The following is a 27,913-nucleotide window of genomic DNA, read 5'->3' as shown; positions in this document are numbered from 1 at the left end:
GGGACCGGCGCCTGTTGCCCCGAGAGAGTTAACGGTGCGGGGAAACTCGCTCGCCGCTCCTCCGCCCGTGCCGGGCGCTTGGCAACCGGGGCGCCGCGCATGTGGGACCGCCGGGGGCCGCCGCCGCCCCGCCGGGCCCCGCGTCCCCCTCCCCGCCCCGGACAAGGCGTTTAACGTGCCCAGGCGTGAAGTATGGCATGCAAAGATGGTTTCTGCCAAGGAGCCAGCCATCGCCATGTCCTCGGGTCTCTCCATCGCCCTCCTGCACTGCCTGTGCCTGGCGACCTGGTGAGTAGCCCGGCGGCGGCGCCGGGGGACCCGGGCGGCCGGTCCGGTGCCGCTGCTCGCCGCGGGCTCCCGGCGGCTCCGCTCACCCGCTCCCTCTTTGCCTCGCAGTCTCACCGGGCCGCCAGGGCAGATCAAAAAAGAGGAGAAATTGTGGCCGGAGAATTTTACCAGCATCCTGAACAGCCTCCTGGATGGCTATGACAACCGGCTGCGACCGGGATTTGGGGGTACGGTGGCGGCGCGGTGCCGGCGACGGGCGGGGGGTCGCTGGGCTGGGGCGGGGGAGGCAGCGCTCACCGCTCGGACCGACCTGCTCCTGTCCGAAAACGTAGGAGTGCGTCCCCACTCCGTGCTCCGGGGTCCGAACTCTCCGGGAGGGGCCGGAGCGAGGCAGCGGCTGGCCCGGGAGCCCGGGGGTGCTGCGCAGTCCCGGCCGTGGGGGCCCCGCTGGGGCGGTCCCGGGCTCAGCCCCCGCTTTGCTGCTCTGCCCACATCCCGGGCTCGGGCTGCTGCTGCTGCGCTGGGGGAAAAATAAGCACTGAAGCCGGTGTGCGTTGGCTTGGTGCGGACGGAGTGACCTGTCTAACACCCAGATTCTTCTCATTCTTAGCAGGTTTTGACCCGTGAATGCCGCGATCGGGTCCTATTAGAAAAAAGTGTACTTTAACCAGCCTAGGAGATTGGGTCTGATGGATTCTGTTCCCCTAGTTAGAGAAAATTAGAGCCCAAGTGCCAGTTCTTCGCCACAGTTGCTGAAATTCCAGCTTTGATTTAGAAGTAGTAGTTAATTGCTGTATAGGAATCAGACATGGTGGGGTTTCAAATGTGCCTTCACCTGTGTTCTGTGTGTGGGGGTTTTGGGCCTCTTCCTTTCCCCAGGCTGTTAAGATGCAGTTTTGTGATGCTGAAGAAGTAGCCAAGCTTGCTGTTCTCTTTGATTTTAATGTTTTTGTGTAGGGACTTGGAACAAAAAATCATTAAGATCCAGGCAAAATAAAAGTTTATTTTGTAATCTGAAATGAAGATATTAAAAATGCAAATTTGAAAGTAAAAAAAATATAAAAATGTTTATAAATAAATGCTATAGACCTTTTTATGATGCTCAAAGCTGTAGCAAGGTTTTTATAGGCTGCTTCCAATACAGGATTGAATGAGATCCTTGCGTAGGTTTATGTTGCAAAATACTTTCTTCCTCCTCTGAAAGTACCTTCTCCATACATGTGATCCATCCACACTGACATGTATGCCAGCACATTCCCCACATGCCATATGCAGTGCTTTCACCTGCATGATCATGATTGTTAAAGGACAGCACCTGGCATCCATGGACCACTCATTATTTTGAGTGTGTGGAATAAATGAGGCCTTCTTAAGTTAGTTTACACATTAAGTGAGAAGGAAGCTAAATTTATTAACACCCGGAGGAGTCATTTGGAACTGATAGTCTTTTGCGATTTAGTCTTTGTGGAGAGGTTACAGACACTTCTGCACGCGTACAAGAGATGTGCTAAGTTTGGCATCATTTTAGGTTGAATGCCAACTAATTAGTCATCTAGCAAAGATGCTTTATGAGCATTATCAGATTTCCAAAATTAAACATCTACTAAATATATAATATATGGTGATTTTTATTTTAATACTATTGTCCCTTGCAGGATGTTTTGCAAGAGTAGGTATTTTTCCCCTGTAAGCGTGGCAGACTTTCAGCAAAATGCAATCAAGGAGAAGAAGTTCATTGTGTCTTCTTGAACTTTCACATTGGCGATATTGAAGTAAGGGAGAGAGGGAGGAAAAAACTCAGATTTCAGCCTGGTGAAAATATCTCTGGGTCAATATTTCACAAAATTGATATTATTTTTCTTCTTCCTTCCTCATAACCATTTCTATGGTTGACATTTAACCACTCATCTTTGAGTTTTGAACTTTTAAATAAAACATGGGGGAAAATGCTTTGGATTTTAAAATTATGCTTGCCTCCTCCCTAGCTCTTTACAGTGAAAATTATCTACACTTGATTTGAGAAGAACAATTTTGGATTTAAAAAAATTAAACAACAAAACCAACCAAAGAAATTTCTGTAATTGATCAGGTTTTTGACATTGCTCAGAGTAATAACTACAGACTATTTATTGAAATAGAGAATATAAAAATCAACTTTTACCTATATTTTGGGGCTTTTTTCTGATAAATCTTTATCAGAATTGGGATTTCTAGCTTGAAAGTGGGTCACTCACTAGTTTATACCATTGGAAACATAATGTCTGAGGGGATGGTAATATTTAGAGATGGAAAGTATAGTGTGTTTTAGTAATGTTAAAGCTACATCACTTTCTGATGAACAGCAGAATACTTATTTTTGTTTTCTTCTTGAAGCTTATTCACCATCTAGTTTTCACAGGGCCTGAAATAAAATGAAGGCTTTATTTTAAGAACAAAAGGCCTCAGAGAGGACTAACTGATGCTCATTTTAAACTTCAAATTGATGAAAATATTTCTAATTCTGGCACAAATTATGTTTAAAATCAGACTCGGGGAGGTAGCCAAATTCTGAATTTTGCTGGCATGTTACAGCATTACCACAAATAAAAATACATGCAGAGCAAAGTAGAAAATGTTTGGTTTTGGAAAATTCCTCCAACTGGATCAATATTCTCCATACTATCATTAATTTTCACAATTTTTGGTAGTTATGGAGGAGAAGTTAAATTGCCTCAGCATGCTTACAAATGTGGATGTGGTCTCCTGGGAGAGTTGTGAACCCCAGTGGAATATGTGGAAGCTTCTCTTGGTGGTACTTACGCATTGACACCTTGCATTATAAGTTCCCTTTATTAAATTAATTTAATGAACTTAAAAAGTTGCTGTCACCTTACTAGGTGCTGTAAGGTTTGGTAGTATGAAAAACAAAACCAGAAGGGTTTATCAAAACAGTTAGTGAAGATCATTTAAGTGAAAGTTCCCATTAAGTTGAGGCATGCGGAGAATCTAAAGAGAGAAGCGAAGAAATGTCACCTAGAAATTGAATTAAATAAAGCAGAATAGGCAGTTTCATGTAGGAAAGAAAAAAAAAACCTGCAACTGCTGTCAGGAAGACTTTAAATGCATAAGAGTTTTGAATTTGAGTAGATGGAAGGTATTTAGGGACTAATGAGTAAAGTAATGCTGTATGATGTTTGAAAATAGTGTGATGGAAGTGAAGTTAGTTCATTCCCTACACTGTATGCTCTGTTAGATCATTATCCTGAATTTCAGCATACAATTTATAATCCAAGTAGGTTTCCTGGTCAAAACCACTCTATAAAAACAGTTTTTACAGAATCTGCTTGTAGTGTCATTAATTAAAATCATCATCTGCTGGAAAACTTTGAGAGTCCTACCAGAGTACTATTTTGATTGAGTCCTAAAAGTTTGAAGTAGAAGCATTTCTAGCTAAACCCTGTCTTCAGTTTTCATCTGCTTTTAAAATTTTGTGTATTACATGAAAGTTACACAAGCTGTATTTTCTCTGAAAATTATTACTTATTACTTTTCTGGTCATTAGTTTCAAAGTCACAGTAGAAATCCAAAGCCTTTGAAAGGAGCATTATTCACTTGAGGTAAAAGGCCTGGGTCTGATTTGCCATTTTAAACCCTTGCATGGTTTTGGAGTTTACTTGAGCTACTCTTGATAATAGCAAGGGCCTGCAAGAACTGATTCAAACCTGTATTGGATGGTAAGTTAAAAAAATGTAATGGCGTCCTTGAAATGTTCATGATACAGTAACTAATCACACTTAAACCTGGACTTAGGGATGTAGGAAGGAATAAGAAGACTGAAGCTGATGAGGGTGACAAGACTCTGTGCTGCCACGTATCTGCTAATTTTAATGAATTGTGCCTTTCAGACAACATCTGATCTCTGGCATCTTGCTTTAAATGGCCAATTATATGGCCAGACCAAAGAAAAAAAGGTGGCGTGTGACTTGCCTCCTGCCCAAGGCTCTCAGGTTGGCTGTGAAACCCGCTGGCCGCAAGCTGCGGCATTGCCCACAGCCTGTTGCTGACACGTTGTGGTGTGGTTGCCCATCAGTTGGTGAAATCTGGAGCCCTCTCCCTTCCTGAGTTCTGTTCATTTGTGTGAGGGAGAAACTGGTATAAGTTTTGAATCTCACTATCAACTACTCATGTTAGCTCTGTGGCTTTCTCTTTGGAAATTGCCACATCCGCTGTTGACTCCTGAATAGAAGGAATAGGGCTGTGTTCATCCATTTCCCTTTTTCTTTTCTTTGTCCTTTTGTGTTCTTTCTCATGCTCTTGTAATTGTGGAAGTGCAGCTGAGTACTTTATAGAATTAAATATATTGGCCATTGTCTCCCCTAGGAAGGGTAGGAGAAGGATTCTGTGCCCCTTTAGTCTGTGTTTTGTTCAGCTGATGAACAGCATTTCTGAAGAGTTTCATTTCCTGTCTATGCAGGACTTTAGTCAGAAAATAAACACAGAATACATTTGAAGTGCAAAGGCAATTTTCTGTTTTTAGAGAAAATAAAAATATCTGCATGATTATTTGCTCTTACTAGGAACTCAAGCGTACCTTCAAGGTTCCATTGCTCAGCATAATAGATGTTATAATTTTTTAAACTATTTTTTTACTATTTAGATTGCAAGTGGACTTGAAGTGAGCATTGAAAAGGGAAGTGGGTCATTTTTTTTTTTCAGGCAGTTGTCCATTCTTTCTCAGCTGGTGAAAGTTGATGACTCAAAGCTTAACAGGATATGGTGGTAGATACCTGTAGGTGACAGATTTGAGTTTGGCCTCAGTTAGTAATGCTTGAAGTCATTACCATCTGTCTGTTGTTCAGTGATCTGTGTAAAATTAGCTGATATTCTTAGTCCAGTTCTTAGTAGACAGGTGTCCACATCATGAAAACTGGCACCAGTATGAGGCCCATTGGCTGTCTCAGCAGAGTTGTTTTGCTGATAAATAGGCAAAGAAACAATAATCTCCTCAGTTCTGAGGTATACTTTTCCCTTTGCAGGTTCAGACATGCTGGTGGATGAACATACATAGAGACAAAGGTTATTGTGTGCTGCTGTGTTTGTTGTATCATCTTTTAGTAGAGAATGTAGCCCATGTGTTTGAATTCTGTATTAATTTTTAAAAAATGCCCTACCTAGTTCTGGCTTTGAGCAGAATTCTTACATATAGTTGGTGACCTTAGCTGTTCTTTCTGATAGAATGAAACAAGAGAACATATTTCATATGATGGTTTTTTTTTTTCTTTTTTTTTCCTCACTTTAAAAATGTCATCCCTATTCAGGCAGCAAGAATTTGGAAAGAGAAAACACCAAATCTTTCACAAGTAGTTATATTTTAAAAAAATCTGCAGAAACTACTTTTTTTTTTTTTTTTTTTTTGATGTAGCTGTAGGAACTGATGTAATGTGATTTTATGTGGTTTATATATCCTGAGATTGATCTCATAATGGCACCGATAACTGCACAGCATAACTGCACTTGGTATGATGAAACCTTTGCACAGACTTGTTTTTTAATATTTCCGATTATGGGACCCTTGATGGCAAAATTTGCAATATACAGAAAGCTTGTGCAGGATTTGAGTGTTTACATACAGCAGGGATCTCTGCAGTGACAGTTGCCTATGGAGACGCAGGGATAATGGAGCCCAAAGTCTTTCACTGGGAGCTGTGCTGCCGTTCAATCCATATGTTGACATAAAATGCTTGGGAGAGCTCTCTTGCATTCCTCTTCCCAGGGTTAGGGCCTGGCATCACTTTTTCAGCCCACATGTAACATCTATAACACCGAACTATTCTGGCTTTTTGCAGGGGCTGCTTTTAATCCTGCCTGAGCTTCCTTAAAGTATATTATCTTGCAAGCAGTGATTCAGACGTAACTGTTCCCACTGCAGTGTGTAGGACTCTCCTCCTATTTCATTGACATAAAAATACACACAAGTAAGATATAAATAGTTCTTCAGCATTCCTGAAGATTTATGGTAGATAGATACTTTGTGAAGATGCATTGAGGGGTAAGCCCAAATGGTCATATTTAAAGTTAATTGGCCTTATTACAACTCACTGCATTTTACTGCCAGTAATAGAGCGTTAAGGATTCTAATAGGATCTTCTGCTTGCAGAGCCTGAGTTGATTAAGTGGTGCAACACATTCGTTTTGGAGGGCTGCTTAAATCACCAGTAAAAGTAGGTTAGGTGACTGCAGATCACCTCCTCGTTGACAGGAATTCCCACGATTAATAATAGTTTAAAAAAGAAGCAGCAGCATGACTCACTATTTATACCCCCACTATTGTTACCAACTATGTTTTCTTCTAGAACAAGAAGAATAAGAGATAAGTATTGGTGTCACCATAGATACTCCTGGGTTGGCATTAAGTACTGGGATGTGCTAGAAAATCCAAGATTTGTCATTTCACAACTGTTAAGGCCAGTGTAGGTAGAAGACATGGAGCATGAAAGGGCTGCAATTGGAGAGAAAGCATTAAGGGGATAATCAGCTTCACCGTCTTTGCTCCTACCAGACACTGAACTGTTTGACCAAGGTTTTGGCTGCAAATCAAGGATTTGTATGTCTGTACTAGCTGGATAACTGTTATGATGTTTAAAGTACCTCTAGACCCGCATTCATCTGCCATTTGCTAGTAGAATAAAATGTGATTTTCACATCTGTTTTGTCACTCTTCTGCCATCATGTTGGACAAGCAACCAGAAGTATTATGAGATCACTTTTGTGGCCTCATAATTGTCTGAGAATTCCTTCTTCCTTCTTTCTCATGGGTCATACTAATAAATATTTGAGAGCAGAATAGCAGTTACTGAAGAGTGAACCCAAACACAGTTTTAATCTTGTGCTGCTGCTATAATGTTTCTAATAGCATTAGGTCATAGGCTTGCTGATTTGGAGATTAGCTTCTTGATCTTAGCTTTCCCCTTCTTTCTGAGAAACTCCAAAAAACAAAGTTGCAAAAGACTTTCAATGCCTATTGCCCATGAAGCTGTAGTCATTTAATTAAAAAAAAAAAAAAAAAAAAATCAATGTTTGAGGAAAAGCAGCTCATGTCTATAGAAAAATCTGTCCAATTGCTCATTTGGTATGATTGTAAAATTACAGTGTTCTGTGAGCTAAAGAAAAGAGTATACCATCAAAGGAAAAACACATAAAGGTCTGGAGTTTATTTAAGGGCTATTCCTATTTAGTTTCTTATAACTAACAGGTAAAGCAGTTCTTGAAAGGAATTCAGGCACTTGTCTCTGTTACTCAGTAGAACTGGATTACTGAATATTGAGCTCAGTTCCTGAAAGAGATTCTTTCAGGAACCGAGTTCAGTATTCAGTATTTTATTATTAAGTAACAAAGACTAATTCTTGTATTTTCTTATTAAAGCTATGTGGGAAAATGAATTTTTCACTTCTGTAGAACTGATTGCAGAAATATTTCAAGATCAAATAAAATAAATATTTATGTATTTAAGTCAACCCTGGATAAATTTTAATAGTGTGCTTATGGGAGATCAGTGGTAATTGAATCTCTTCTTTTTCTACATGCAAGTATGTCTGGGCTTTCCTCTCCTGTTTTCTAGCACTGCAGATAAATGTCTTAACTTCTAATCTCTTAGAGCGCTTCTGCTCTCCAGAAATCAATATATTCAGGAAATGTCATTGGACTATGTTAGTAAAATGAGTGATCTAAACACTTGTGGATTTCCCTGACTCATGAATGCCTTGGTAATTGTAGAAAAGAGAGCAGCTTCCATGTTTAGGGACCAACTTACTGCAAAACAAATGGCATGGTATGAAACTGGAACTTGGCGGTTGCTTCTTAAAAACCTCTTTGAGACAGACATGCCAAACTACACAAGTTTCCAGGGACCTCTGAGCTACCAACTGTTGTACAGTGGAATTTATTTAGATTTATTTTGAAAAAATGCCCTTCTGTGAAAATTAGCTTCCAGCAAAGTAATCTTTTTGACACTTAGATGAAACATTCTTGCTTTTTTCCTCTAAATAATAGGCAAATTCTGTAGTAAAACAATTTTACATGGTTTTCTTTTCCTTTTTGTTCACAGCTTGAGACTTGTTCTAAGTGCAAGAACTTAAATTTCCCTATTTTCCCATTGCTTACTTCTTTTTTTATCTTTTACCATTTGATTCAAAGTGACATCTGTGAAGACTGATTTTTTAATTTTTTTTTCTTTTCAAGTGGGACATATTCTTCTGCTGCTAACTCTGTTGAGTCTTTTCTCCTTTCATTTTTAGAGTTCAAATATTATGATAAAACCTGAATCATCAGACTTGAGGCACTTATCCTTTTTAGTAATTTGAGTTTAGAAGCTGGTTGTGAATTTGTAGATCATGCACATTTTTTTCATAAAGAAACTGTTTACAAGATCTTCAGTAGATTTCTTTTTTAAACTTACAATGTGATTTAACTACCTGAATTAAACTGTTAGCTAATGCTTTGATCACAAAACCATCATAACGGCTGATAATTAGCAGCTTTCTAGACTATTACATTGGGAAGAGACCTAAATCCCAGTGAAATTAGTGTGTGTTTTCTTTGCTTTAAGGGGAAATGCACTGAAGGGCAAATGCCCATTTAAGATTTCAAGGTAGTAAAAGCAATAATACATTAAAATGAAACTGCTTTCTCTGGTGGTTGATTTGCCGTAGGCAGCTGTGAGAGTGCAAAACCTCTGTTCAATGCACTGTTTTTGACAGTGTCCTAAGTATCATTGGCTCTTTCAAGACAGACATAGTAGCAGAATGTGGATCTTGGTTCAAACCCTCAAAGGTACTTAGACCTCCAACTTTTATTTTGGATATTAGTATTAAAGCACTTAAGTATGTCTCAGGAAATAGATGCAGTTCCTGATGCTGCAATACTAAATTGCTCAGTACATGGCATGCTAATGTCTGTAGTCCAGATTTTTTACGAGTAGGTCCAAATATTAGTAATAAATGCTTTGAGGAATATGGATTTCCAGGATTCAGTGCTTGTTGTAAAGTAAAATGGCGTTTTTAGTGAGCCTTTTAATTTTTTGGCATCAGTTTTCTTAGCCCTTAAGTCAACATTGGTTTTCTGAATGGGGATTTGCATGGAAATGCTGCTTTTGATTTACTTATGTGGTAAAGGTAATTGAGCAGTGCATGTTACTTGAGACTTACCTGAATTGACCTCTGTTTGCATTTTGCTCTTGCTTATCCACAGAACCCTGAAAGCGGTAACTGTTCACACACCAGGATCATTTATGGGAATTGTTGACCTGCAAAATTCAAATTTTCTTGCTCACTTCCTTTTCATATATTAGGTCCTGTTACTGAAGTCAAAACAGATATATATGTCACCAGTTTTGGACCTGTTTCTGATGTAGAAATGGTATGTATTTCTGGGGTTAAAATGCCATTTCCTGGTTCTGAGAAACGATTAACTGCAGTAGGAGTGGTTGCTTCATCTGTACTGTTCTGTCAATCATGCAAATTAGGCAAGCTTAGTAACAGCTTAATTTACAGGTTATAATTAGATACATAAGGCCTGATTCTGGTCACAGTTTCAGTGGGTTTTGGCTGGCTTAAGAAATTCACTTCATAGGATTTAAAACAGATTTTCATGTCACAGAGGCAGAATCCAGCCTTGCAGGGAGTGTATAAGTAAGTCTACTGTGGGGAAAATGTGTAATATTTTTGAAATTGCTTTTTGTTTCTGAAACTTGTGTTATTCTCAGGTGAAGAATAATGACATCACTTCAAAAATGCTTGCTGACATTTTCATTTCTGATGAATGCCCTTTGCTGATCTTTGTTCTCCTTTAAGCATTGCTTTCAGCAAATGTTTGTCTGATAATAGTTTTCATAAGTATATGCAGAAATTAAATGTCCAGGTGACATGCATGAAATAGTAACAGAGGAGAAATATTACATTTGCATGTTCTGGTATTTGTTCCTGAATGGCTTTTGCTTTCAAGGTCAAATCCAGCAAAACTCTCATCAACTTCTAAAATACAGTGATATGCCCTTAAATCATACAGCAGTTGATCTTTTTATAACACACTCAAGAAATCCCATGGAAATAACACAGCCATGTGTGCTGAACTTCTTCATGGAAAATGCAATTTCAGGGTAGTAATTTTCTTCCCATATAGTGCTGTTGTTCACTTCGTGTTGCACCTGACTTAATTCTGTTATGTGGAAAGGTATGTGATAGCAAGATATTTTTTCAAGAGCTACAGTCTTGACAGCAGTCTCATGTTGAAATGCCTCTTACCCATTCCTAGGTTAGCATGTGCAGGATATGCTTATCAGAGGGACAAGGGGCACAAGAATGTGGTCCCAAGGAAATCTAGTAATATGTGCCTCAAATTTATAGTGAGGGCTGCATGGCATCTCTCAGGTTTCATTTTCATGGGAAGTTATTAGTTATTATATTGGAGCATATATCTAGGCAGAAGTCAGAACATGGACTGAAGATGGGTGAGGAACTTGCAAAAGGATAATTTACAGCCGATATTTCCCCTTTCTTCATTAGGGATGATTTAGGAGGCTATTTAGCGATGCAGGAATTGTTTCTGGAATACTCTTTAGTTAATACATCCATTAGCGACCTGATGTAATTTTAATGTGGCTGCACTCATAAAACTTGCTGCAACAGTGACGTGTGCTATAGTTTCAGTACAGGGGATGATCAGAATGTCTTTTTAGTTGCTTTTGTACCCATTTTAATTTTTTAATGAAAATGGTTGAAATCTTATATTACAAAATCTGTCAGGTAGAAGCTAATAACAGAAACAGGTACTTATGGGCCATTAATTGACACTAGAGGAGACACTTTTCATGGATTAACTATAAATCACAGTGGAGGATACAGTCATGGAAAAGAACACGTATAATCCAAGATGCATTACATTAGTAGACCTGCCTACTTGCCAATACAAATAGATGTAGGCTTACAAGTAATTTCAATAGAAACATTTTGTAGAAGAATTTGAAATCAAGCCAGAAAACATTGTTTAGCTTAAGGACATCCTTTAGTTTAAGGACTTAAAGCCTTCCATGTGACCTTCCATGATAGCTTTTTATGTGAAATACTTAGGCTTCTCAAGATGAGAAATGCATTCTTTCATCCATTCATTCACACGTGATTTCTCATTATGTGCTTATGTCTGTAGTTCTGCAGTTTGTTGCATGTTTTCTTTAGAGCATCTGAGTGGCTTTTCTGAGGAGTTAATGGGATATTTACATACTCTTAAAAAAATGTAGATATATATGCAAATCTCTATATAATTTGTGATCCCTGTTTTATGGGCATGGCAAAAGACTTACTTAGCTTTCCTCAGTTAAAAGCTTACTTTCCATGAAATGATGTTAGGTTTTCTTTCCTAACTTTGAAGTGGAACTAATCATTTGTCCTGGTATTTTCAATTTAGCCAGAAGCAGCCAACCTATGGATATATTTTCTTTAAAAATCTGTTGACAATTCTTGTTAGAAATAATTTTGTTTCCAGTTATATGCTTGACTTCAAATTCAGTTGCTTGCTTCCTGCAACCTAATTAGGTTAATTATCCCTTAATGATTAAATGTGTAGCAGTTTATTGATATGACTAATGTAAGAAATTAAGCTACTAAGAAGTACACAAGACACTTTAATTGGTGGAAAGATGTTTTTGTAGTGGACTTAGGATTTTCTTTTCTAATGATTTCTTTGCTCCTGAGGGATTTCTTCTTTTACAGGAAACACGTACGCAAATGTGATCTTTGTTTTTCTGCAATTTAATACAGGAATATACAATGGATGTCTTCTTTCGTCAGACATGGGTAGATAAAAGATTAAAATATGATGGCCCTATTGAAATTTTAAGACTTAACAACTTGATGGTTTCGAAGGTATGGACTCCTGATACTTTCTTCAGGAATGGAAAAAAGTCTGTTGCTCATAATATGACAGCCCCTAATAAACTCTTCAGAATAATGAGAAATGGCACCATCCTGTACACAATGAGGTATCTAATGTGTTTGTTTGACTTCTTACAATTACTGTATGCAAAAGTTGTACTGCCTAGACAAAATGGCAACCAGAGACTATTTAATTTGTTCCATTATAGGCTTACAATAAGTGCAGAGTGTCCCATGAGATTAGTGGATTTTCCCATGGATGGTCATGCTTGTCCTCTCAAATTTGGGAGTTGTAAGTTGCAATTATCAAATTTCTTGTAACTACGGAATTTAAATAGTAGAATTAAATTTTGAGCAGTTACTAGACTTTCTGAATTTATACAGTTATGTCTTGATATGCAATCTCTATGCAGACAAAACTCCTGTTAAGTTCCTCAGAACTTCAATTTAGGATGTCAAAAATTAAACCCAGAGAATTAAAAAGGAGGTGGTGATTCAGCTATTATGTTAAACCCCACTATTCTGGATACACAGTTGCTTGAAATATGAAGTTTTTCTTGGTTCTTGGGGAGGAATTGGTTACTCAGTGAAATGAGAGGTACTTTGGAGAAAACAAACTTAATTTAAAACAGCCACAAGAGACACCTAGGGAAGCAGGTTAGCTCACTCTTTCTACAGGTAGTGGAAGCACATTGGCATCTTAAGAAAGAGGTGAAGGTTATGTGCAGAGATTTGACATCTAGTTGTAATTGTCTGCTGGCCTGTAAGAGGAGTCTGCATGACAAGTTTAGACTAAATAAATAACTTTTTAACTGATGAGAAAAATCTTAGTGCAGATGATTTTTCTGCTTTGAAGTCAGATGTACATTTTTGAAAAATACGCAAATTTTGGATAGAGGAACAGTTTGGGATTTCTGCATAACAAACCAGAGAGGGTAGCTATGGTTTCCTGATGTGAATCCAAACCAGAGACCTCTGAGACCCTCTGGAAATGGTTGATGCACTCCATTAACTATCTTGTTATTCTTTTAAGCCTTCTTGGTCATTGACTTCTCTGCTTTACACCCTCCAATGGCTGGACATTAATCTGTTTACCTTGACCCCAGAGCTCTGAAGTGAGAAATCGCTGGAGAACCTTCAGAGGTTTTCCATTGCATAAATTTAGCTTATACAGCTGGATAGTCAACCTGAATGGGGGCATGAGAGACACACCTCTAATACGATTTTTCATCAGTGGAGACCAGGTGCTGCAAGATTTGTCTTTGGTATGAGCTGTATGATAGGGGTTCTTTGATAGTGGGGGCTCATTCACAGTAACAGGTCTTGAGACAGAATCACCGCCTAGAAGGAATTGCTGAACACTAGTTTGATATTTCCCACAGTGAAACTTGAAATAATCTGTAGCAATTTCAAATGTAAGACTGATTTGATTCAATTTTAACAGGAGTTTGGACTGTGTAGGGATTGAATGCTAGCCCTAAGAAATGTCTTTTGCATTAAATGTAAAATGTTTCTTTGTATGTGCTTATTTTGGGGCCATTGTGAATTTTTTTACTGACCTATGGTTTCTGGCAAATATTTTAAGCAGAAGTTTAAAATGTTGCCATTTTTAGTATAATCATCCTTTTCTGTAAAGTAATGTACACCCAATCTTCAAAATATGTCCTCCTTGTACATACTCTTCTTTTTTTTTAGATTAGTATATTTTAATAGTAAAATTTTAGTTGGAAATTGCTAAATTAAACTTTGCATGCCCAGAAAGGGCTGATTCAGAGGGGATTTGCGTTTAGTCTTCACATTCATATGTGAAGTGAATTTATGTGTGACACTTGACATATAAACTCAGCTCTTATTTATTGTACTCCAAGGGTGGCTTTTTGGGGGTAACTTAACATGAAGAGTATCTTCTGACATCATTCATCTGTGTTTTACTGTTTGGTTTCAGTAGGTTTGGTTTTGGTTCTTAGTAAGGCATGAGAAAAATTTCCTATTTATGCAAACTGATGCTGTGTTGTAGATGCATATCCAAAGAGTGAAATGATTTATACCTGGACAAAAGGACCTGAGAAGTCAGTGGAAGTTCCTGAGGAGTCTTCCAGTTTAGTTCAGTATGACCTGCTTGGGCATACGGTATCCTCTGAAACTATAAAATCTATTACAGGTAGGAATCATGTCAGTAAAAATCAACTTGAGGTAAAACTAACCTGTAACATTGCCCAAAGCTTTTTTTCTTTCTCTTCCTGTAAGTTTTACTCTACTGAATGTCATAGGGTATGTATTAAGGATTGAGAGTGTAAATCTGAATTAGGTTTCTGTCCTTGAGGTTTACATTTGTGGATTCATTACAGTAGATTGCGACAGTCTTTCAGAAAGCTGGAATGAGATCATTACTCCAAGGGACAAAATGAGCATTTAATCACTGCTTAAAATGCAGTTTGAAGAGTCAAGAGGATGCCTGGGTAAGGAAGTAATTTCTCAGCACTGTATCCACATTATGTGCAAAAGACTTCCTTTGTTTGGTGGTGCAAACAGCTCAGGATAGAAGTACAGCATACAGAATGGGTTATTAAAACCATAAAAACCCTCTAGTCAGATAAGGGTAGACACAAATATGCTAGTCACAATAGATACTTCTGCTGATTTGTTCTGTAAGAAATAAGGCAAATGGCAACTACAGGCATCCAAAATGAGTGAAGTATCACTGATGAGCAGTGTGGTGATAAACAAGCACATTCCCAAAATATTTTTAAAATTTGGAATCATTTTCTAAGCATCAGCAGGTTTGGGTGTTGTAAGATAGTCAAAATGAAACCAATAAAACAAATATATTTGATGTATTGCTCTATGGATGTTTTACTCAAAGATAAAATGGCATTTTGCAATTCACTAGGAATTTACTTCTCAGCATATAGATTATTATGAGTTAATAAAAAAAAAATTACTTGCTGTCCCATAAGGCTTATTCTGTTGTGCTTTATTTAGACAGTTTATTGAGTTTATGGTAAAACTGATTTTTTGGTCTATTTGCTTAATATGAATGATAGCATTTTAGATAAATTTAGAGTATTTTGAATTCTTCTCAATGATTTTTGCATTTGTTTCATTGTCATAGTGGGGCTGACTTATAAACCTAGCAAAATGTTGAGATGCTTGCATAACGTTTGATGTGTATCATTGTTGTTGTTTTATTCAGCAGGTAGGTACCATAATGTTATGGATACTGGAAGGTAGATAAATTGTGTCTTGGGATTCTCTTCTCCAACAGCCATCAAAAGGATTTTTAAAATCATGCTTATACTGTAAAATGTAATCCAATATTAGTTGTATTATAGCATTTTTGATATCAACTTTCTTGTAAGAACCTACTGTTTCTGGGATTTAAAAAAAAAAAAACTGAATTGATTCTTGTTCTAAAGAAGATATCTCTCTGTACATATTAAATTATGTGAATAGCATCACCTTAAACAATCCTACTTGAGAGTCTGAAACACAAATTTTTACACAGAGAATTTTTTTTTTAGGTGAATATATTGTTATGACAGTTTATTTCCATCTGAGACGGAAAATGGGTTATTTTATGATTCAGACCTACATCCCATGCATTATGACCGTGATCCTCTCTCAAGTTTCATTTTGGATAAATAAGGAATCAGTTCCTGCTAGAACTGTATTTGGTAATTATTTCCTTTTTTAAACTTTTTCTTGTACTTGCTCTTTTAATAATTCTCACTAGAATAGGCCTTTTCAGTGCCTTGGGGTATACTCCATGCTATTTCAGAAACAAGGGAATAATTTAAATTCAGAGAGAATCTTGCTATTGATGTATGAAGAATGTGGTTGAATGAATCCTTGGAATCTGAAGAGAAACTTGGAACATATAATCAGAAGGATGGGATGGTAACCTGTGGCAAATGGCTGCTCAGCTCTAGGGATTCTACCTGCTTGAGGGAGCAAACTGGAAAGACCTGGCTCTGAGTAATACACTCAAGTCCTTAGTCTACATCCAGATCAGATTTATCCTCCAGTGGAGAGTAGTGTAAGTACTCAAACTCAAGGTTTACAGAATACTTGTAAATTAAATTGATGTGGAGTGTGTGAGATGTTCCAATGTCATGTTAGGAGGTATCTGTGTCATCAGTGGAAGCTTGCTATGAATAAGGCTTAGATTCTGTTACTGTAATTTCATATTTAGTGCTTTTCTTTCCTTTCTACCACTGCCATCATGAAAATGAATTACAAAGGCAAAATGATCACAAGATATTAAAATTGATCTTTTCAAAATACAGCTTGAATGAGATGGCACAGTGAAAATAATAGAAAATCTTCAGTGGAAGACAAGTGCATGAATCTAAATGGAAATATTTTTCCTAACAAAGAAATAGGATAAAAACATTTTAAAAGCTGCCTAAAGCAGGAAGAGCATATTATACTACAAGCCTCTCAGTAGACTGCTAGATGCCGGCAAGAGTGATAGTGATAGGGGCAGTTGTACTGGCAGCTCCAAGTCTTGCAGAAGAATGATTTAATAGAGAAGAATCTGATAAAGTCTGTCAGTAAACGAATACTCTCACAGACTAACATATCCTCTTTGTTTTTGGTTAATATTTGGTCTTGATCCTATTTTTGATTCTATTAATCAAACGTTTTTAGAAACAATTTGGGCAAAGTTTTTGCTTGAAGTGGACAAAGGTCCACTCAAGTCCTTAGAAAGGATAGGGCTGAACAGAGATGGGCCTCCTCCAGGAAAATAAACAAAACCCAAACAACCAACTTTCCATATTTTTTTTTCTCAGACTTAAACATTTTCAGTGGTGTGGATTTCAACACCTTCCCACTGAAGAAGGTTTTGTGAGCTTTCATCTGTATTTTTTATCCTCCTGATTTTTTATTCCTCCTGAAAACTCTGAGAAATCCTTTGAGCTGTCATGACCTGACTATTACACTTTTTCCATTTTTCTTCTTTAGAAGGAAGGACTGATTTCATTGTGAGCATGTCTCTGTATGGCAGTGTGTAGAGAAGCTTTTTAAAATTATATTACCTTGATGGAATACTACCATTTAGCAAATAGGGATGTGAGAAAAACATATTCTTAATGAGTTTAAATTCTTCTGAGCATAAGAATTGCATCTTGAGTTAGAATGAGTACAGTGTTCTTTTCATAACAGTAAAGAAATCTCTATTTTTAGACACTCATAATTGAGATTCTCATGCTAGGATTTATGCAGTGTTCATCACATACTTGGGTTTTACATTTCTATGATATGGGATATTTTGGATGAAAAAAAAGAAAGACTCCATTAATTAGTTTTTATACAGCATGTGTTTGCATTTGAAGCACTACCATGAGATGGCCATCTTTTGAGTTCACTATTCATGCTTAAAGTTGTTTTTTCAGAAGATGAAACTCTAATTAAATTTCATTGGCTGACTAGTAGCAGAAGGTTGTAAAAAACCCTGATGGTTTCTTAACTAACAGAGTTTTTAGCATAATATGCTTCTTTAGCACCAAAATAATTTGTCATGATTTAGTGTTTCCTGGATTACAAGTGTAATCAGAGGCACAGATGCAGAATAATAGGTGGCATTCAGAACAATTTAGAGGTGAAGTCATGTTTTTGTTGTAGTCTGAGGAGTACTCCCCAATTTAACAACTTAAATCTTATTCAAATATTTAGAAAATAACTTGTAAAAAAATTATACTGAACTTAATGTGAAAAACATATGAAATGAAGGCTTCTGTGTTTTCTTCATATGATCATGTAGATGATCTGCTGAAGTCATGGTTTTTTGTGCCTCCTTTAAAGAGAGGTAAACTGTTTGTGGACTTAGCTGCTCATAGACATGTGATACTTGCCATGACTTTAATCTAATGCAATATTCACAAGCAGCAGAGGAAGACTCACATGTGATTTAGAGTTCTTTCTTTGAAGGTGCTTGCCAGTTCTTGCTTTGTTTTACTTCGATTCTACAGTTCTTTTGCTTTATTTTTTTGAAGGGATAACCACAGTGTTGACAATGACGACACTGAGCATCAGTGCAAGACATTCACTTCCAAAAGTATCCTATGCTACTGCCATGGACTGGTTCATAGCGGTTTGCTTTGCCTTTGTGTTCTCTGCTCTGATTGAGTTTGCTGCTGTCAACTATTTTACTAACATTCAAATGGAAAAAGCCAAAAGGAAGACGGTCAAGTCACTTCTTGAATTTCCAGTTGCTCCAGTACAAAGGAAAAGAAGTACAGAAGAGACATTCACGGTATGTTTCCAGCTCATGCAAACATTTTCTGCATTTTTGGTAGTGTTTCTCAGTAAAAATTGGCCTTTAACTTCCTCCTAGGCTCCTTTTGAGCTAATGACATGTTGTACATCAGATTAATGGAAGGCTATATTCAGTTATAAAAACCTGTAAAGCATGATTTAATTTTTATTTGTGTTATTGAATAAACTCAGGGGCAGGGTGGCAATTATGTCCATCCATACGTGCAGTCTCTTCTATGTTTGAGTTTTGGAGGTCAGTTAGAATGGGAATCTTGCTTTTCCACAGTGATTCTGTATGGACTGACTATAAAGGCCAAGATATTGCAGATTATAAGGGCATCATTATTTTATGTGGCTAATGTCTTTAATGAATTAAAATATGTTAAAGCATTGCAGCTGTACCTTGGAGCACTTCCCTAAACATCACAGTTCTCCTGCATTGCATGTGTTGCCTATCAAGAGTTTTCTTTCTTTATCTGTTACAATTTCAGGAATTTTTGAAAAATATTGGATGGAAACTTTTTGTCCATGATAGATATAATTTTTTATGTAATTTGTGTATCTTTGCACAGTAGTTCACCTCGATTGCTGATAAGGTTTTGTGACTCTGTTTACCAAAATGCTTGTCTGCTTTCCTAATGCTCCTAATGCTTCCGATTAAGTGTGACTTGTGGGGAAGCTGTTTTAGTGTGTGGACTAGCTAATAAAGGCTTGATCTCATTTCCAGTAGAGCCCATTGGTGATTACCCTTTCCTCTCTTTTCCCATTCCCAATAAATGGTGCTTACTCTCTGAAGCAGCTGTTCATGGGACATGTAGCTAACGAAGGCATTGAGCACTGTCCCAGCCACGCAGTGGGCCAGTACTTCCCAGCCAGGACTGGCTCTTGACAACACCACTCAAGAAGTGAGACACTGACAGCAGCGTTGTGATTTACTTACTCTTCCTGTCAGGCTGACTTTGTAATTTCCTTTGACTGAGCCAGGATTTAAGAAGTGCTGTTTTAGACTAACTCTTGTTAATTTTGTCTTCTGTCTCTTTTCACATCTCGTTTGTCTCCTTCCCTATTAATCTTCTCATTTTTGCCTTCCCACCCCTTCCATTTTCTATCGCTGTGCAGCTGCTGTCCACCCACTTCCATTTTTCTTCCTCTTCTTTGCCCTCCTACTGTAGATACTGTTTTCAATCTCCTGGCTGTGTTGTTATGTTAGCTCCCATTTCTGCTTAAAAGGATAGATATGCTCCTGAAGAGTTTGTTATTTGTCACTCCACTGGCTGCTGGTAGGAGACAGGAACCAAGAAATATGTTTATAGTAGCATGTAGTTCACCTTGTACAGAGAGTGTATGAGCTTATGCTAAGCTTTTTGATTGTGCAGCATGAAGTTTAGCAGAGTATCTTGGCTGCTCCTGAGGAGTGAAAATATATGCTGATTTTGGTGATAGGTTTTATTTGCATGCCTGGGAAACGAAATTACTTAAGAACAGTTTAATCCTAGGTTTATTTATTAGATTTTATTTTAAACAATAAGAAAAACAATAGTTTACTCAGGTAGCTTAATTAAACTTATTCTCATGGAGGCTTCAAAGAAGTATTTTGATTCATGGACAGAATTGCTTTAAGTTAGTAATGTGTAATGCTTAACCATTTATACACATTTTGGAGAAATTCTTCTTTCTCTCTTTTTTAAAATTCTTATTATTACTATTGCTATTATTATTATTTTTTAAAACAGCAGCGACAGAATACACATCTTTCAACTTGAAAGATAGATAAAATGAGATGTGAAGAGTTCTATTCCACTGCTTAATTAATACAACTGGCATAAATGTGGGAGCACTCTCACAGATTAGGAGATTTTTGAAAGCACTCAAGGGAAAAATCTACTCAAGGGATTACACATTAATATTATGAGTATGTAAGTGAGTGATAGTGTTGATTGTACCTTGAACTGTTAGTTTTTTCAAGGCTTTCTCCTTAATTCTGCCTATACTAAGATTTGAGACTTTGCTCTTCCAAGATAGGTGTACAAGGTGAGCCCACAGCTACTGTTAATAAAAACTTAACTATTGTGCAATCCTTTCTATGACTGGAGGATTACTTCTGGTCTCCCACTGTGCAGAACAGGTCCCTGCTCTAATTCTCTAGAACCTAACGTGGATGCTACACCCTGCTTTCCAAACTGACATGTAATATACTGCTTGCTATATTTTGCTTCTAAGGACTAATCTAGAATTTTAAAAATTATTATTATTATTATTATTATTATTATTATTATTATTATTATTAAATATTTATTTATTCCTTATAATGAATCTGACTTTTTGTTCTGCACAAATACTGTCTAGTCAGTGCTGATAATGAAATCTCAGTTTCCTTAGTACTGAGATTGGTGGTGAGTTTGTGGTGCACAACGAATGCAGGACAATAGCCAGACTATAGCATGTAACTTATAAGCAATGTTTCTTAATGTAAATCTACACTTTTTTTCTCAATAGATAGGCTTGATTTCTTGACCCAGTAAGTATTTAAAAATCTGTACTGTGCTGACACTATTGTGGTAGAAACTCTGTTGATAGCAATACAATTGCCAGAGCTCAAGGAAAAGTTGTATTTTAAACCTGAATTTTTTTTCAAACAGACTTTGCCTATAATACTGAATTTTCCAGTGTCCCAAAATCAAAAATTTTCTCTCAGCCCAGGGAGGAAGTGGGAGAGAAGGTGCCTGAATACCTGAACCTTACAGTTCTTTCTGTTGAATATCTCACCATTTGCAATGTGCTTTGGGTCTTCTGATAACTGGGGGAGATCCCTGTCTTAGGACTACTAGCCCTATACTTTATTATACCTTGAAATGGTCTACAGGTGTCTCTGCCCACTTTTTTTCCAATTGAGATGTCAACTGTATAGGTCCCCTGAAAAATTACAGAGCAGTTGAGGTTGTTAAGGAAAACAAACATGTTGACATTATATTTTTAAATAAGGGTTTGTCTTATGAGCTGTTGATTCTGTATTATTAACTGGATGGTTTCACAGTTTTGATGTTTATTTTTTCCTCAAGTAACATGGTGAGATTGTCCTTGAAGGATTCTATGAGGGAGCAAGTTGGGCTATGAACCTGGATTAGCTATAGAGAAGATTTTTCTATCTGGTGATATTAGAAATTGGGCATATTAATAGTAAACTTTGATAAAGTAAAGATAAATTTCACATTATTAGAAGTCCTTTTTTGACAGGTGTATTTTTGACCAAATTCTTACCATAGAATTAAACTGTATTTTCTGTATTGAATCAGTTCATATATTACTCATGCTAATTAGAATTTTTAATGATGGTTATTTTTCTCTTTTCAGTCAAAACAACTTTTATAGCTGTCTTGAACCAAAGGAAACTCCTATGATTTATCATTATGATAAAATGATTTGGATATATTACTTTATGTTATATATTTCTTCACTAGAACCAATGAATCTTTGCTGGAGATAATGTGGGCTATCTGTTTTTCTAAGTTATTCTCTTATGTAATTATATTTACATTTTTGGAGCCACATGATGGGTGTTTCTGATTAATACATTGATTAAGCATTAAATGCAGTTCGGAGGCTACCTAAGTAGTCTGAACTGTGTTAATTACAAGAAAAAAATCCTAGCATCAAGCTAATTTACTGGGCTGAGGGTAGCAGGAGCAAGCCTGCAATAGCTGCAGATGCAGTTTGTGTTCCTTTTTAGCCATGGTAATCTTCAATTTTTTTTTTATACTCCTTCCCCTGCCTACCCTATTTCAACTCCTTCTTGTCTTTAACTTCTTGATACAAACTTAATGTATTTCAATAAGGAGTACTGTGGGTCTGCAGAAGACATCCCAGGAGTAGGACCCAAGATTTTTTGAGGTCTGCCTTGAGTTCCCAAGGGACTTGGACAAACTTTCTGTCAGGCACAGCAAGATAGCTCTGAAATATGTCTAACCCAAGAGAGGTAACTTAAACCTTGGTTACCTGTGATTTCTTTGTTTTGGGAACAAGTTAAAATGCTTTCTGTTTAGAAGGAAAGAACCTACCCCTAAATGTTCTGAACTGCTTTTGTTGGTATAAGCAGAAATGTTGCTGCAAGTCAATGTGTGATGGAAATGAATGATTTATAGTTTGTTATTGGACTCCTGAGTCTATTTTTGTGCTTCTGTACTATTTCCTTTTCACTGTATTCCTATGAAGTTTATTTTTAAAGACCTACCCAGTTTTGGAGATGAAGAATGCTACTGAAAAGTAGTCTTCAAAAAATAGACTCCTAAACACTGGTAACATGAGCTTCAACCTCAGCTGTTTGTTAAAAGGGTGTGAAACTCAGGAAAAATCAGGTCAGACTCAAAAAAACCTTTTTGAATGGAATTACTTCTTCAAACTCAGTCACAAGTAGGTTGCAACTCTCAATTTTTCTTCCTCTTTTCTGAAGACAATTAAATGTCAGCTTGTCCTTAGCAAGTCTTGTAGCATCTAATGGGGAAACTCGGGGGTCAAGCTCTTCTCTTCCATGTAGGCAGAAACTCCTCTCCTTGCTTGGGTGCTGTGTGACACCCCACAAGCTTACGAGAAATGTTGTCATGTGGACAACCTGCATACTGCTTTTGTGTGATTCAGATATGTTTTCTGTGGTATGAAATACTTACCTTTTAGTCATTTAAGAGGACAGTTCAAGTTATGTGGTGGGGTGGGAGAAAAGTGGAAATCCTTTGGCAGCCCTTGGTGAGCAGACATCTAGAGCAATTAATCTGGCTGATGGCCAGCTCTTTTCCCCAGACTCCTGACTTACAGAACAAAGATTGGGTTTGATAAATTGTTCTGATGGGCTGCATACAATCTTGAGGCTATAGGTAGGATACTTCTTCTTTTTAGTGTGCCATTTTTTTGTTGCTGTTGTTGTTCTTAATCCCTGAAGCTGATTTAATGGTGAGATGTCAGCAGATACACTCTTGTGTCTAAGGTCTAGAATTTCAGTGAAACTGAAAACTTTACCTTCTGGACCAAAACTTCTATTTGAATACACAGACATGATGGAGAAGTACAAAAACCATACAAGACCTAGAGTAGTACCACTTACTTACTTTGCTTCTTCTTTGGAGTAGTAGAATGTTAGCTTCCTTTGTCCCAGCAGTAGTGAAGCAGAGCTAAACCCTCCTACCTTATACATGAATGGAAGTATCTGAAGAGCAAATTGGTCTTGATGGCAACACTTGGGCCACAAGTCTGGTTACTGGACTCCTTATGTGGATGCACAGCCTATCTCCTTTGTGTGACTTAAACAGTCCTGCAGTTAGGACACCATTTCAGGTTTTAAATATAATGACCATTTTTTTCTGCTTCACTACTTCTCCACTGCCTAGGGTGTTACAGTTTGGGCTTTTTAGGGCAGTGGCATTTAAAACTCAGATCCTAATGAAGGAAGTCAAGCTTGAGAAATGCATAGAGTTCATCTAAATATAAGGATAGGACCATACAAATAGAAGCTGCTGTGCCACTGAATAATTTCTTTACATGTCAACAATTTTATGCTGCTCTAATTTCATTAGTCAACATTTTTGGTGTTGATGATTTACAGTAAAGATATGCTAGCATCAGGTTTAAATAGGATGAGAGTGGGTGCAGGTCATAAACAACTGGCACATTTTGTACTAAATGCTACTTGAGAGATAGAAGAATCACCTGGGAGAAGGTTGCAGTGACTTAGTGGGAACTTTCAATTTTTGGATACCTGAAGATAGATCCAAAATGGTTCATGAAATATTTTGCTAGCTGTGATGCTCAGGTACAATGCTCTGTGGGTTTTTTTATGCTTACTTGATTTTATGCTTTAAAACTAAAATCTTTTGCCTTTCGTTGTTTTGCTGCTTTGTTTTTTGGTGCAGTTTTTGGGTGTTTTTTTAAAATTATTTTTTTTTGAGGAGAGGTACTTTTTACTATTGGCCTTTTTTACTATTGGTTTTGGTTGTATGGTTTTTTGGGGTTTGGTTGGTTTGTTTGGGTTTTTTGTTTTGTTCTTTTTTTGGTTTTTGGTTTGTTTGGGGATTTTTTTTGTTTTTATTTTTTACTTGGTTCACTAGACTTAGTTCCACTGATCAACTGGCACTATTCATAATGTATAAAGCTAAATATAGGCTCAAACACTGTGACTTGGGCATAAATGAGAGACATAAAAATTAAAAATTTAGCTTAATATTTCATATAATATTTCTTTTTAAAATCACAAATTAAAGTGCTATATTCAAAAATTTTGTCTTTGTTCAACATTCTGATATTACTCTACCTTTTATGTGGTTGGGTTGTGAATGAATTTAAACTGTAAGTAGAAACATTACTGCAAAGTGAGCAGAGTAATTACTGGAAGTAGGTAATGTAGTATGGGATTTGTGCCTAGATTCTGACCCAGCTTAACTGTGATGTAAACTCCACTGAATTCCAAAATTCAGTTATAGTGAAGATAGAAAATGGTGGGGTGCTAGATCAAAACTGTTGGGATTTAAAGGTGGACAATGGAGTTTTTCTTATTGTAGTGGAAGTGTTTTTCTGGGGGGGAGGTTGGGTTTGTTTTGAGTTTTGTATTTTTTTTTGGGTTTTTTTTTTTTTTTAATATGTACAAAATGAAGCAGGAGTTTAGTTGCTGCACCTGGTGGATGACAAAAAAATCCTTCTGGAACGGTATGTTCTCCAAGCCTTATTAGGAAATGTTATAAATGATAATTCTTAAATTTCTTTTAAGTATTAGAATGAACTGTCACAAAGTAGACAAGGAAATATGGAGGATATGCTTGGCTGTTACTCATCTGATGCTAAAATACCTGACAGTGTTTACTCTAAGTAGTGGAAGACTTTATTTAAATAGTATTAGGATAAGGCTTTTTTTTGGAAACTAAAGCATAATGCTTCCCCCTCCCATCACATGATTCAGATTGCAAAATGAGCAGAGTGGATAGTTGACTGGCTAACTTATCTCCCTTTTGTTTTTTCTTTCCAAATAATTTGCACTGCTCTCTGCACTGGTAGAGCTAGGGACTAGAATTCATTATATTTTGTGGCAGGTGGAGCTTTTACTTGGCTGTATTCCAGAGCTCTATAAGGCAACCAAAATTCTCTAGTATTATTCCAGTAAAATTCTGATTGACTGGCTCTGCAACATAGTAGTAAACCAGGGTAGATTTCTCCTCCAAGTTTTGCTTTTGCTCGCAGCCGGTCAATATGGTGTCTCAGTGGGATTTGGGACAAGCAGCATTATTTACACTGATGGCAACATGCTGCTTCCCTGATAAATGTCAAATAGTGAATTTGGCAGGCTATACAATGTCCTCCCAGAAGAACAGACTGTTTCCTTAGGAAGGATTGGTAAGGATAAAAACCACTGTGGTAGATATTACCATACAAACAATTTTGTTTTTGCAGCTAAACAGTAAGTGATGCCAGACTTTGGTTTTTCTAAGCTTTCCAATTTTTGAATGAATTTTTGCTTGGATTAATTGAGTTCTCCCAGTTCAGGAAGTCCATGCTCTCAGATAATACATTACTGACTCTCCTATATATTAATTTATCTGTATATCATTGAAAGTGTAGTAGTGCCATCATGAAAGATGCTAATTGTATCCTTGAAAAATTAACAGAAAAGCATAAAGGTGTTTATTGGCCGTTCAGTTTTGATTTCATTCTACTAACATCTCATTGTTACATGCCTGATTATTCTAATAAACAATTAAAATTCTTTGCAATTTTACATCTGCTTTGACTGTGGTGCCCTTTTCAGGAAATTTTTTTTGACTGGTTGGTTTTGTGTTTGGGTTTTGTTTTTTACTTAGGGAGATGAAGTATGCAAAATTGTGATTAGACCCTTGGCTTAATTACTAAATTTCCCTGGGTGGGCATGTACAGAACTGACTTGCTGCTTCTTAAGTGTTTGCCATGCATCTTAGGTGGATACTTACCCTGTTTCAACTTCCTGGCCAGCATACTTATTACGTACAGCCTCCCACAAATCCCTTGTGGGAGTCTGAGACTTGAGTCCTGCCTTTTCAATACTGGAGAATTAGGTTAGTAGCCAGACTGCTAGGCAGTTCTTGGCTTGTGAAGTTCTACTGAAGCTGCTCTCATCATGTTAAATAATATATATGGGGCCATGGAGAAGGAAAGGAATTGATTTTGGAGCCAGCTTGTCTGTGCATGTACTGCAATGGGAGGGCAAGATTGAAGTGTGGAGAAAGCAACATCTCTAGCAAGGAAGAACGATCACTTGTCCTAGACTATCCAGTGGCCTGGTGGGGAAATGACTGATATGTGAAAAGCCTGTGTTGATGTCCCTGTGACAGAGCAGATTTGAGAAGTGGTCTCCTATCACCAAACCCATGCTCCCTTCCTGGTTGCTGGGTTACAGTAGAGGACAGAGACTTCTCATGAGTGTCTTCTTACAGTGTGACTTAGCTGTCTGGCTTCAGGAAAGAGCTCAGAGCTGGAAATGCTGGATGCAGTTGGTGGCTCCTTCTGCAAAGGCTTGTAATTTAGGCTGTGATCCTACCTAGGGCATTTCTCTCCAGCTTTGACAGCTGCTTGCTGGATGTCAAAGTGTTAGCTCTCTCTCCCACTAAAACTGGTACCAGATGGTGGTGGTGTGACTTGTAAAGTCTGCTGTGCATTTATCCCTGGGCAAAGAGAATTTACTCCTTTAAGTACTACCTCAGTCCCAGAAAAAGATACAATTTTAGTAATATCCTGTGGCAAAGATCTGTTGTGAACTAGAAAATGTATTGACCTGCAGCAGTGAGCTCTCCACTTGAGTAAACACAGTGCAAAAGCAGCCCTGGGATCTTGCATAGTGATGTTGTGAAGCTCTCTCATAGGGTGAGCCTGACACAGGTCTTCAGAAGTGTCTGTATATCCAACCCCACAACTGCTGAACTATTTTCCAAGGAGTCCCAAGGAAGATTAGAAGAATGCATCTGAATTATATTGCCAATACATGGCTCTAGTTTTAATGTGCACCTGTTTTTCAGGAGTTGATGATGGCTGTGCTTCCTAGTGATCAGAGAGCCTAAGAAGGGGATTTTCCATGCTGAGTACTACTGATACTCTGTTAGCTCAGGCACTAAGAGCTGCTTATTTTGGATTCACATCTCAAAAGTATGTGCCCATCATAAAAACTATGAAGAAATTTAAAATTACAGAGACTGATTTAAAGTTGCTATGTAGAGCCCTAACAGGCTACAGAAAGATGCTCTTGAGTTGCATGAAACAGCTGACTGCACAATGTTGTACCAACACGAGAGTTTCTTCACAGCTTGCAGTGATCTCACTGCTTTTGTTTTTAAATACACTCCTAAGGACTAACTTCCCTGGTGTCCTGGTCATCACTTTTATCATTGCTGCATTCTCCCCAGGACATGGCTTGTAACTTTTAAATTATGTTCTTGTTTGTTTTACGGATTCTAGGTTGGCCT

At 37.5% G+C, this 27,913-nt stretch overlaps 2 protein-coding genes across 3 annotated transcripts in view; one reads left to right on the top strand and one right to left on the bottom strand.

Moving 5' to 3' along the window:
- GABRB1 (gamma-aminobutyric acid type A receptor subunit beta1) overlaps positions 1 to 688 on the bottom strand; it is a 131,970-nt gene extending 131,282 nt beyond the window's left edge. The window contains exon 1 of the mRNA XM_031504750.2: positions 599 to 688. The gene's annotated coding sequence lies outside the window, so the exon portion shown is untranslated. The remainder of the gene's footprint in view (positions 1 to 598) is intronic.
- Positions 23 to 27,913, top strand: part of GABRA4 (gamma-aminobutyric acid type A receptor subunit alpha4) — a 46,118-nt gene continuing 18,227 nt past the window's right edge. The window contains exons 1-8 of one of the 2 annotated variants that reach the window (XM_021525245.1): positions 23 to 288; positions 397 to 515; positions 9,614 to 9,681; positions 12,078 to 12,298; positions 12,401 to 12,483; positions 14,209 to 14,352; positions 15,713 to 15,865; positions 18,188 to 18,447. In XM_021525245.1, the coding sequence (XP_021380920.1) occupies positions 206 to 288; positions 397 to 515; positions 9,614 to 9,681; positions 12,078 to 12,298; positions 12,401 to 12,483; positions 14,209 to 14,352; positions 15,713 to 15,865; positions 18,188 to 18,447 (1,131 nt within the window). In that variant the 5' untranslated portion in view covers positions 23 to 205. Of the gene's footprint in view, positions 289 to 396; positions 516 to 9,513; positions 9,682 to 12,077; positions 12,299 to 12,400; positions 12,484 to 14,208; positions 14,353 to 15,712; positions 15,866 to 18,187; positions 18,448 to 27,913 lie in introns of those variants that run through there. The other variant, XM_021525327.3, reaches the window with a different exon arrangement.

The sequence above is a fragment of the Lonchura striata genome, chromosome 4, assembly GCF_046129695.1.
Source record: "Lonchura striata isolate bLonStr1 chromosome 4, bLonStr1.mat, whole genome shotgun sequence".
Classification (NCBI taxonomy): Eukaryota; Metazoa; Chordata; class Aves; order Passeriformes; family Estrildidae; genus Lonchura; species Lonchura striata.
The sequence above is the reverse complement of the archived record's forward strand: the minus strand, read 5'-3'. Positions and strand labels throughout refer to the sequence as shown.